This window comes from Equus caballus, chromosome 19 (genome assembly GCF_041296265.1).
Source record: "Equus caballus isolate H_3958 breed thoroughbred chromosome 19, TB-T2T, whole genome shotgun sequence".
Classification (NCBI taxonomy): Eukaryota; Metazoa; Chordata; class Mammalia; order Perissodactyla; family Equidae; genus Equus; species Equus caballus.
Window position 1 is genome coordinate 49,548,263 of NC_091702.1, and position 12,113 is coordinate 49,560,375.

The following is a 12,113-nucleotide window of genomic DNA, read 5'->3' on the forward strand; positions in this document are numbered from 1 at the left end:
GTGAGAACAGTTGAGATGATGCATCTTGGGGTCTGGAAAGACCAGGGAAGGAAGAATGAAGTCTGGTGGGGGTATCCTCTGTCAGAAGGAGTATGGGTGGGCCAGGCATTAGTAATCTGAGCAAGTAGAAGGAATAAGGGAGTAAGGAAAGGAGAAGTTCTGAGAATGGAATATGGGAGTTTAGGATCACAGAGTTCTGGGTTGTGGAACAGCCTGATGTGTAACCCTGGAAGCAAATGGCCAAAATTGAGTAAAGGTAAAAGCTGTAAGCAATTGTGGCAAGGGTGTCGGATGGGTGTTCCTCAGAAACACTGAAGTCATCCAGAATGATGGTGGGACATGAGTTAGAGAGGAAACAGCTTGGTGCCAAAACTGGGAAGTCTGGGACATTGACTACATCGTGGCCACAAAGAATGGTAAAAGTTAAAATAGCTGGATGCCATATATTTTGGTAATAAGAGATTTTTGTATGAGATGGGAAGACACAATGGTGCAGAAGCGGAAGTGGGAAACTGGAGAACATCTTCTTGGCTCTTTGTAGTCTGTAACATGGAAAAAAACGTGCAACCTTTTGTGCAGGGAAAGAAGTGTCCTCAAGGGAGTGTCAAGTTTTATTGACGTCCAGGAAGTGGAAACAGCATTCAGTGAAGAGACTGTAAGGAGAGAAGGACTCCAGAGGAGCTGTGGGAAAGATTAGGAGTGAGGGGAACTGTGTGTTGCCAGTTGGGGGCAGTGGGCATGAGATTCAGGAGAGAGAGACAGAGGAGAGAGGGGATCTGGGAGTATATAGGAGAAAAAGACATTTAGGGCGGTAGTGAAGGGTGACAGAGCAGGCCTGAGTAGTGTAAAGTTCTAAGTGGAATATGGTTGCCAAAATGCTAGCATTTGTATCCCCTTGGCAATGATATTTTTCACTGCAACTATCATCAGGTTGTGAGCCTGGGTCGCATGATTGTTTTTCTAAGGGTCTGTCATTTTGACCCACTGAACACCTGTCCCCATTTTTGTGACAACATATGCCAGGAGAGCAAACTTTCGCTTTTCTTTTCCACCAGAGCGTTATTAGCATAATCACTCAAATGAGAGAATAGTCCCCTTTGATTGCTTCAAGTAATAGAAAAACTGAGTTCACATCTGTTGTAAGTGGGCCCACATAACTTGTTAAGATGCAGAGTTTTGAGAAGGAATAGCTTTTTTTCCTTCTCATTTTTCATTACAATATCCATTGATTTATACTGGGTATCTTGGGTGACATGTATGATTGCAACAGTAAGAGTGAAGTTGCAAATATTTGACAATTATTACGATGTAAAATAACAAAAACCAGAAAAATTTACTGAAAGAAATCATCAGGACTTTTGCTGTGAGACCAAACCTTGAAGTAATAAAAAATGACATCAAACAGAACAGACCAGAACAATGAGCCTGATGCATATAATCCACTTTTCCTATTATTGATTTTGATGACCCCATGTCCTCCTCTAGTTCATAGTGCCATCATAAGCATTATATTTTATGTCATTTATTAGAGTACATTTTTAAAGCATAACAATCTGTTTTAATTACACTTAAATGTCTCTATGGATAAGTTTAATATTTATATTTTTTTAATCAATAGAAAAAGATTTTGATTATATCTTTGGAAACATACTCGAGCTCAACAAACAGCTGAAATCATGTGGCTTTCTAACAGACTCCTTTGAAAAAGTGCTTTACCTTGCAGAATTATTAGCCAGGAAGTACTATAGCATTAAGTTATTGCAAAGCTTCGTGATTCATCCGGTAAAGCACATGGCTCTGTACTTCGTGGGTTTCTTATATTTAGCTACGTCCTCCTTCATCCTCATAGAGAAGTGATCCCTGCATTGCTCATGAACCTCAAGGCTACTAAATCATCTACTGTGTGCTGGTCAATCAGTGGTGGTCCCCGATTTTATACTATCTGGACTGACACTGAACTCAGGCAATCACCCTTCTACCATCTCCCATTCCTCTCCATGCTTGGAAGGGTGCTTGCTCCCTCTTCTGGCCTGACTTTACTAGAAAAGGTGTTGACCAAGGAGGCCATGCATTCTTTGTCATTCCATGTTTTGAGCTGACCCTCCTGCTGGAAGTGTGTAAAATCATACTCCTGGCAACATTTAACTCCCAGATTCATGTTGTCATCAGATAGGACAGGCCATGGTGGAATGTGGCCCTAATCCCCATCCTGGTGAGAATTGGACCTGCCCTTAACCTCTCCATTCCAATCCCAGACAAATGAATCTTACATTCTCCAGCACCTCTTCAGGCAAGAACACAAGGCCCCAGTAGACAAATGAATCTCCCACCCAATTTTACTCAAATGTGATTATTATATGCTAAACATTAGACATAAAAATAACAGTTTATCTTGGACCTATGACTTTATCATCAATAGGAGTCAACCCATTTTGTGATGATGGAAGTCTCAAACCCCCTCTCAAGGAGTATGGAACGCTGATATTGCCCAGCTCATTAGCAGAGATCCAACAGGACTTCACAACCAAACCAATTAAGACCACAGAAAACCTCAGAAACATTTGTTTTTAGTTACCATTCTCTAATTTTTTAAATGATCAAAGCAAAATTCTCAATGCCTGAGTGTCTCCCTAGTACCTTCTGCTGGACTTGCAATTGTGTTTGCAAGTCAAGTCAAATTCTCTCCAAATTGTAACTAAATGGTTCTAAATCCTGCTCCTGGTTGTTGTAAACAACTGTTTATAACAGTTGTTTGATTTGCTGTTTGACTTGCTACCATCTATTTCCTCTTTTTCATTAGACTCTTCAAGGGTTTAAGAGTTCTAAGGTACCCAGTGCAATATTACTAAGCTCTTGATAAATATTACTTGTTGAGGATGTTGATGTTTATATTTTTAAGTTCCCCAGAATCCACAATTTTGACTTGGCCAACATTTTGAATTTTAGAGCTTAGATTAGGGTAACCATCCTAATGGGGTTCTTGGTCAGGTCTCTTCATAGTCTATGTGAAGCAGAGAATAAAAACCAAATTCCCTCTATCTGGTCCATTTTGCAAAAAAGAAGGAAAAAAAAGTTGGCCTGGGAGGGCCATTTTGCCAATATGTATAGGTCATTATCTTCTTAAGCAGTCATTAGCACTGAAGGAAAACATTAGAACATGCATGCATTTCACTTCAAAGTCAACATTGTAAGTCAGCCACCCCCATTTAGGGGACTAATAGTTGATTTGAAGGTGCCCTTTGAGAATTTGATTTTGCAGCCCTTTCTAGGGCACCAAGTAGATCCTCCAAAAACCAGCAGCACCCATTCCGTCCCTCTGGATGGAAGCAGGCGATCTGATTCCCATCCAGCCATTCTCAGGGCATTCATTTTTCAGGCCCAAGTGGGTGACCAAATCGGTAATCTCAGGTCATTTTGGGGAACAATTTCAGGGGAAAAATAGTTTTCTTTAACATAGAATGGAATTTCATCAGTGCCAGGCTAGCCCCGGTCCACAGGAAGTTTATGAATGTTTGTGACAGTTGATAGGCTGGGAAATAGTCAAAGGAGAGATCCACACTTTAGCAGCCAGACACTTACTGAGCAGGTGAGCCAGCTTCTAAGGCCTTCTGGATTGACTGACGAGGAAAGCTCAGAGTAGAGAATATTTCCAGACAGTTATCATTGTGTCTCATAATGATATCCACACACCCACACGCCTGAAGAGGATGCTACAAATGAAAGATGCCGGAGTCTAAGGAACATGGCAGCCATTTAATAAATCTACATAGGCGCCTCAAATTGAACTCACTTGTTAATATGTAAATGGTGGCTTCTCAGGCTATCCCCAAATAAAAATATATCCTCTAAGTGTTACAAACAAAAATCTAAAATAATCATAAAATAGTTTAAATATTTCATTACTTGGCTCAGAGTTCTGATGGTAAAGCAAAGTGCAGTTCCTTCGCCCTCTCACATTCTAACTGGAACGTGGTCCTTATCAGAGCGTAGACACCACAGTGCACTGAGATTGACACAAAGCCTGTCTGCCACATTTTCTGATAAGGCAGGAATGTACTTTTCAAATCTCCTGAACATGGCCTTCCTCATCCGTCACCAATATATTTCTTCACCTTGCTTGCCTAGAAGGGAAAATTGCCATACCTTAGGACTTTTCTTACAGGTTGACATCTCATTGGCTCTTGGTACAATGTCTTATTCCCAGTGAGAATGCAAAAACACTGACCAAAGGCCTATTCACTGCTCCCCTTGCTCACACATCGCAGTGCCCTCTGAAAGCAGAACTCATCAGCTGGCCTGCCAGTTATCTCTGCCATAGACACTGGCTTCAAAGGTGTAGGACAAGATTTCAAAATTGCTTGTAAGGCTTATCAGGGAAGAAGAGAGAGAGGACTATGTATCTGTTGCAGGGCATCAGCGTCCCATTTCTCACTGGAGGAGGTAACTTCAGTTCAGCCCCTACCCAGCCCAGCACCAGCCTTGGCTGTGAGGTCTGTCCAGAGGTACTGCTAGCCCTTAGAGAAATTTCTGCAATGACTGAGCTTCTGGACAGAATTCAGCCAGACTTGAACCTGAGAAGAGGTGCCTAGGGCTAAAAAAAGATCCTATTTTTCTTTGTATCTGAAACAAGATAGTTGTCTTAGAAGGTCTGAAAGTCTTGATACCCTGAAGGGTTTTGCCTTGAGAAGGGCTCTTGTGAAGCCCTCTTTGGGATAGCACCAAAAATCTGCCAGCAGGTTAGATTCGTTCTCCTTCCTCTCTCCAGCTGAAAAGGAATGGCCCATTTGAACTTCTAAATAACAAATAGAATCAGATTCGTTTATTGCTTCTGCTTGCGTATAGACAGGGGAAGAGCAAGTTTCAGTGCCTGGGGTGGGTAGTGGATGAGGGGGACCATGGAAAGCAGAGGGGTCCCTTGAATCTGCTCTTGAGCAATGGAAGGAGAGGGAGAAAGGAAGGCTCCCACTGGCTAAAATGAAATACATTTTCAAGAAGGGCAGCTGTCACCAAGCAGTAATGATGGCTACCCTGCTAGGACTCGGCCTTGTCCTCCTGGGGCTCCCGGCTTACCCTCTCCTGCACTGCTGGTCCCAGCCTAGTATGGACGGAGTGTGAAGCTGAGCTACAGGTGTTTTCTGCTAATGCTCCACCAATTTAAACACATTAAGTTTGGAGTGTAGTTCTGCCTATATGTGAGGCTTTTCTCTAAGAAGACATCCTGTTTTTGGACTCTGATATCGGGAAGAAAGCAGATCCCCTCACTCTTGCATACCTAAATGAAGATTCAGCACATTTCATTGAGGTAACCCTCAGCTCAGCTCCCACCCTCCCCAGCTACTGGATTTATAAATCAGAGGGCAGGATAGTGGCAGTTGGAGTCCCAAATTAATAGAAGCCAGAGCCAGAAAGTCTTCTTGGACCATGCCAGTCTCCAAGTTTGCTCTTTAGTATAGATTCTGACTTTCTGTGCTGGCGTATGGAGCCACCTTGGACAGATCTGCAGGGATTGCAGGGAAAGAGAGTGGGTGAATTCACCCACTTGGATATCTAAGTGTACGTTAGTTTGCATTTCCAAATCTGCTTCTATTCTGGATAGTACACTTTTACAAAGCTTATCAGAAAACTTGTCTAAAAGAACACATGCTTTAAAGAGCATTAAAAAGCATGAAGTAAATAGGAGGCCTTCAAACCTCAATAGCAACGTTTTCCAACACGGGCAAAGGATTTCTCTTTCTTTCAAAAGGCATAATCACACCCAGCTCTCAATGGTCACAGATAATGGCAGTGGGGAGTAACGCAACTCACAGGTCCCAAACCTCATTGGAGGCCAGCATTTCATCCTCTTCCCTCACCTGACCTTTCCCTGCCTGCTCATAGAGACTTATTTAAACTTCATCTCTTGGTCCTTCTCTTGACCTCTCTTCTGGCAAATGGACTAATTAATAAATGGTCAGAAGGCCGAAGAAAAAGAAGAGGCCAAACTAAGCCCAAACTTGGATAACCTGTGCCTGGAACAATGGCAAGTTGTCCCAATAGTAACTTCCAGATGAATCACGACATTTTCTCAGACACCAGCAGGTGAACTGATGTCATTCTATTTGCCTCCCACTTCTTCCATCCAGAATCACTGATCTCCGCTGGGGCTGGTAAAAACAGCTGGTTGAGGTCTCTAGTCTCTGGCCATTCTTAGGGATGGTCATTTTATTCCTAAGTGTAACCCCTTCTGGTGTGATCCACGTGTTTTCTGCCAACTCCCCACAAAGAAGGCCAGGAGAAACTGTCTGGGTGGGACTTCTAATAGGGGACAGCAGGACCTTGGAATCTGTCACTGCGGATGATGGGGGCGGGTGGTCCATAATGGGGAAAGGAGGACTGAATAAGATTAGGCTCTGAGGTCTTCCTGGCCTTGACCTGTGGAAAGGCTTAGAACCCCCTGATGGTCGCTCTATTTTTGAAGAAAGCAGGTTGTCCCCCGATGGCTCTGTCTCTGATGTGCGCTTTCTGCATTGCACTACTGCATCCTGGGTGGAGAGCAGGTTAGCTAAACCTGGTTCTGGAGAAAGGGTGGGTCCCTCACACATGCGAGATGCAGTGGCATCCACTGCCAAGGACTCAATGGCTCCTGTATCTTGCTTTGGTTTCTCTTCCTTTGGGCTTTCCAAGGAGAGAGAATCACCTTTGGCAGTTTTCTGAGAGGTCCCACCAGTTGAGTTGGGTTCCTCTTGGCTCCTTTCCAGAGGCTGAGTCCCATTCTCCCCTGAGCTCTGAGAGGGCAGGGGCTGTGGGATCTGTGTGTACTGAATCTTGGGTGGGATGACTGGGACTGCCCTGGCCTGGCACATTTTGACCATGAAGGAGGTTCTCACAGCTGACACACTCACGGGAGCTGAGTTTCGGCGGCCTGTCAGGGCGTGAGCAACAATGTCCGGGTCCTGAGGGTCCTGGGAGCAAACCCTCCAGGGGTCTACTTTACAGTGAGATGAGGTCATCCACGTGAACTTCGGGTCTCCTGGCTCAGAGAGCTGCATTCCAGGTGAACCAGATGAGGCCACATTCTCAAACCGGAAGAGGTCAGTGATGGGAATGGCAGAGTCCAAGTTGAGGGAAGAAGGCCTATTTTTCCCTTTTGGGGGCCCGCACTCAGTGGTCTTTAGCGGTAGCTTCGGGGGATGCTCTCCAGGTGAGGTGCTGTCCTGCACGCTAGGTGAATTCTCCTGGCTGCTCTGCGGCCCAGAAACACTGCCTTGCTCAATCTGAGGGTTGCAGTGCTCCAGGGGTGTCCCCTGTTCCTTTCCCTCTGCTAGGCTGACAGGGCTGGTTTCTGCTGGTTTGGGCTGCAAACCACCTGGTCCCTTCTGGTTGGGAAGAGCCTCTGTCCCTTTCGGGCAAGACAACTCTCTGAAGGAACTCAGGGCTTTCTCATCCCATCCAGTAATCTCTCTCCTGGGTGACAGGTGCTGCAGAGGGTCAGAATTCCCCTCTGCTTCAAGGTTAGCACAGCTGCTGGAGGAGGGACCCTCGAGAGTCCACTGGCTCTTAACTGTGGTTTTGCTATCTAGAGAATGGCTCTGGCGAAGGCTGGGCCTGTGGGAAAGCCTCTTCTCCAGTCGCAGGCCCTGGGAGCCCTGCATCTGGGCCTCTTGCACATCTTTCAGGGTAGGGGAATGAAGAGGACTCGTCACCCACTGGGGCTCCTCCCAGGGTTCCACCATCTCCAGGCCATGCTGCGCATTGTCTGTCACAGTGTCGTCTTCGTCACAGTCCGAGGGCTCCTGTACTGAATGGGCTACATCCACCTCTCCTTGTGGGGAGATCTCAACCTCCCTTGTGGGGCTTGGAAAACCAGAGCCTTTCCCCTCAGGAGCAGCATCCTTTGAATTTTGCTTTTCCCTTTGTCCTGGAGCAGCCTCGTCTTCCTGACAGAGACTGGGGATCCCGGGGCTGCCTTTGGACTTCAGCTGGTCTGTATCTGCATTTGTCTTCAAATTCCTGGATGAGTCTTCTCTCTCAGGGCCGCCCTCCAACAGCTGGACTCGAGGCGCCTCCTCCATTGGGGTTGGGGGGGGAGGAGCAGGCGGGAGCACAGGAGACGGATTCCCTGGACCTCCCACCTCCACCCTCGCTTGTGGAGAAGCCGCCTCAAACGGCACTATTTCCAGAGGAGCTAGGCTGCTGGGGTCTGGCCGCTGGCCCTTCTCGGGCTCAGATCCAGGCAGGCTGCGGCTTGCTTCGGATTTTTCTCTATTGGCTGCTGTGGAGGCCCCCGGTGTGCTCTGATTGGTTGGATCCCTAGTCCACTCCTCCAGGGGGGCGGAGACTGGAGCTGGGGCCGAGCCACAAGACGAGCTCCCAGGAGGCTCCAAGGAAGCACAGGGCGCCGGACTGAACTCCAGAATTGGCTGAGTGGGGCTGATCTTTAGGGCAGGCGGTGGCAACGAGGAGAGTTCCTCCTCAGATTCAATAATTTTCAGTTCCTGTTGAATCTCCGGCCAGATCAGGGCGTTGGCCAGATCATCTTCATCCTGAAAAACATCAAGAAACTGGTTATTTTAGAACCAAAGGCTGTCGGTGCTGACATCCGCACTCTTTCCCAGTGAGACTGAAGAGACTGGCGCATTGCCAGGCTGCGCCACCTCAGCAAATAAAGGACACAGCATGAATAATAACCGTGGATGTTTATTCAGGGCTTACCATGTCCCGTTACATGCTTTTACTGTACTTTCGTGTTTAATTTTCCCTAAAAGATAACTACCGCCATAATTACTCCCATTTTAGAGAGCAGGAGACTTATGTTCACATAGATTAAACAATTTACCTAAGTCACACAGCAGCAGACCGGGATTGAAATCCAGCTCTGTCTACACCAGAACATGAACTCTTAATCCCTCTGCACTGTTGCCTTATAAAACAAACCGACCCCTGGTCTCATTTAACCTCAGCTTTACCAGTTGGCACACAAGACTCAGATTCTCCCAGTGGAATGAAAATGTTAACTTGCCCTGAAACCTACTTTCCAAATAAATAGAGATTTTTTTCCCCCAAGGAAATACATATTTCACATGGAAAGAAAATTAACATGCATTAAAAGAAAGTAGAATACAAAAACAACAAAATCTTATATTTCTACCACCTACAGATAACCACCATGAATGAGATGGGGTGCCTCTTCCTGCACCTTGTTTGCTGTCCTTGTTTTCCCGAAAGTCCAGCTTCTCTTTGTTGTTCTCGACTCTTCCCTTTCCGGACACAAAGCCCAAAGCTTCAGTCAGGAAAGGGACAAAGGGAGTTCTGATTGGGGCCAGGGAAACAGATTTCAGTGCCTATCATTTTTTGTCCCAAGGAGAAGCAGTTTGGGGAGGCCTCTCCGGCCAGTGAGGGTGAAAGACTTTCTGAGAAGTCTGACCTGCTGCCAACCTGACATCACTTCTCACCTGGCTCTGATCATATGTCGTTCATATTAGTTAATTTGACGCTTGTCTTATCTTTCCCAATGGACTGTGAGCTCCCCGAGGTCAGGGACTGTGTTCCCTCATCTTTGATTCCTCGAGGCCAAATGGTACCTGGCGTACTGTGAGCGGTTGCTCAATGAAGGGTCCGTTGAACTGAAATGAATTCAGTGTTTTCTTTTGAGTTATTTCCTTCAGATAACTCTCCAGGTGTAAGATTCCTTGGTCAGAAGGCAGCGATATTTTTGAGATCTGATTCCATTGTATTGCACTGATTTGTGTACGTGTCTATTTTGTCTACTAGACTCTGCCCTCCTTCAGGCCAAGGGCAGCCTTTTACTCATCTCTTTACTCTCCTCAGCACCTACATTATTGATCTTTGCCTAAGAAATCAATAAATTTCAATGAATAAATGAACATCTACACTCCCCTGCACCCCACTCTCTGCCATCTCAGTAAGGGGACCATAGTGCATCTTTCGCTCAGATCAGAAACCTATGGGGTGTCCTTGACACTTCCTTCTTCCTCACTGGCTATTCAATCTTTTACTGGGTCCTGTTCACTCCACCTTCTAAATAGCTCTTAGATCCTTCCATTTCCACCTCCCCTGCCTCCTGCCCCCAGTCTAAACCACCATCTTTTCTCCCCTGGTCTGCCACATGCTAGCCTCCTAATTGATATCCTCACCCCTTCTCCTGCCCTTCTCCTCACAGAATAGAGTGACATTTAAAAGATAAAATTCTGAACAGATCAAAAGAGTTTCCATTGCCCTTAGGTTAGTCTCCAACTCCCTTCCAAGCAGGCCTGTCTGACGTGGCTCCTGCTTCCCTCTGGGCCTCACTTTCTCTAGTCCACGTGCCCGTTCGCCAGCTCTCTTCTCCTTCCTTGAATGTTTTGTGCTTTTTCCCACCTCAAATTCATGGTATGCTTACTTTTTCTGCCTGGAAGTATCTCCTTTCCTATTCTTCCCCCTCCCCCTTTCTTCTAGCTAAGCTCTCAGTCTGTCTGTTCTTCAGAGAAGCCTTCTCTCACCATTGTGACTCCCCTCCTCCCTGTTATATGCTCCCACAGAACTCCATACTTCCTTATCACTCTAGAAATCACTTACTTAGTGATCTTTCACCCACCAAGCTGTCAGCTCCAAGAAGGCAGGGACAGTGAGCATCTGGCACTCTGCAGCCATCCCAGTGCTCAGCAGAGGGCCTCCCACAAAGTAGGTGTTTAATACATGTTTTTAAATGAATGAATGAATTGATGCCTTTACTTGTTCCCATGAATCCACCTGGTGCTCCTTCCAGCACTAACTGTGTCTGCTTCTCAAAGCAGTTTAGACTTGATCCCTACCAGAATTCAATACCCATAATAATCTCTGTATCCTTCTCCTTCTACAAATGCAAACATGTCTTACAAGAATCCTTATTAAGCCCTCCTGAGGCCACTGTGGTGCCATGCACTGCCCTAACTCTTAGTATATGGGCCTTTTGTGCATCCCCCAGAAACCAAGCTCCTGGAAGCAAGTTAAAGGCAAAGAGTTTCCTTTTCCCCTTTAGCACACTCCTCCAGGTCACAGAGCTGCCTCCCAAATGCAGGACTCCTCCCTGGATGTTCCTGGAAAACCTCCTTACACCTTCATCTTATGCTAGGACATCCCATAAAACCTTGGAAAATTCACCTCTAAAAAGTGAAAGACGTTTAGTAAGCTCTCACATCATGTTTTAACTTCTCCAGAAGCCATCGGAGGAAGAAATGGGTCCCAGAAATCTTTCACAATATTTTTACAGACAAGCATAGACAACTACCCATCTAGGATGTCTGGAAGAAGAGAGCTGTACCCAAGAATGGTCATCATATTTGGGACCAGGATATGACAAGTAGGTTTTGTGTTGCTTCCAGGATTGAATGTCATTACATTCCAAAGACATGTTACTGGTTTATGGTGACTTGTGGTCAGAAATAGGGTTGAGTCTGACCTAGTGAATCTGAACGGGATGGTTCCTTCCCATCACCATAGGACCTCTGAAAAGTCCACTGCAGAAAATCCCAGACCTGATTAGGAGGTTATCTCCTCAAGTCCCTTTGGTAGAAACAAGTTCTTCCTCCCAAAATAAGTAAATAAATCTACTTTAAGCTGTACCACGAGCTCTTGAGAAAAAGAGGACTCTACTAGATGGACCAGGCAGGGAGTCCCCCTTACCATCTCATGGAGAAACACTGCTTCGGCTCTGGCCCTGGGGCTCTCCTGCAGAGCACTGGACTCCACCTGGCCAGCCTCTTGACTCTCCTCCACTGCCTTCCCTCGATCCAGCCTCTTCTCTAATTCACTTGAATGTTGAGAGCCCAGGGCGACTTCCGAGATTTTCTTCTCCTCCAGTTGGGCACCTGGCTCCAGGGAAGGGCCTTTGCTGCATTCCACTGTCCTCACTGCTTCAGGTCCTGGCTTGGCATCCTCAAGAGCCGCCTTCTTAGCTCCAGAAGCTGCAATGAGGATGAGAGTTATCAGTGGAAGGAGACTTCCTTTCAAGAGAGGCCATTCCCAGCACACTCACTGTCCTGTACCAGCCCTGCTTCACGAGGATGGAGGGAGTTCCCACAGCTCACTGCCCTGCCACATTCTTTACCCTTTCCTCCTAGCAATGTCCTGTCCTCAGATGCCAGAGTCACGGACTG

At 46.3% G+C, this 12,113-nt stretch overlaps 1 protein-coding gene across 2 annotated transcripts in view; it reads right to left on the reverse strand.

Annotated features, from left to right (window-relative positions):
- Positions 1 to 1,309: 1,309 nt before the first annotated feature.
- ARHGAP31 (Rho GTPase activating protein 31) overlaps positions 1,310 to 12,113 on the reverse strand; it is a 110,420-nt gene continuing 99,616 nt past the window's right edge. For both annotated transcript variants that reach the window (XM_001502618.6, XM_070243744.1), the window contains exons 11-12: positions 11,641 to 11,921; positions 1,310 to 8,522 (exon numbers count right to left, since the gene is read on the reverse strand). In XM_001502618.6, coding sequence (XP_001502668.4) covers positions 6,090 to 8,522; positions 11,641 to 11,921 — 2,714 coding nt within the window. In that variant the 3' untranslated portion in view covers positions 1,310 to 6,089. The remainder of the gene's footprint in view (positions 8,523 to 11,640; positions 11,922 to 12,113) is intronic.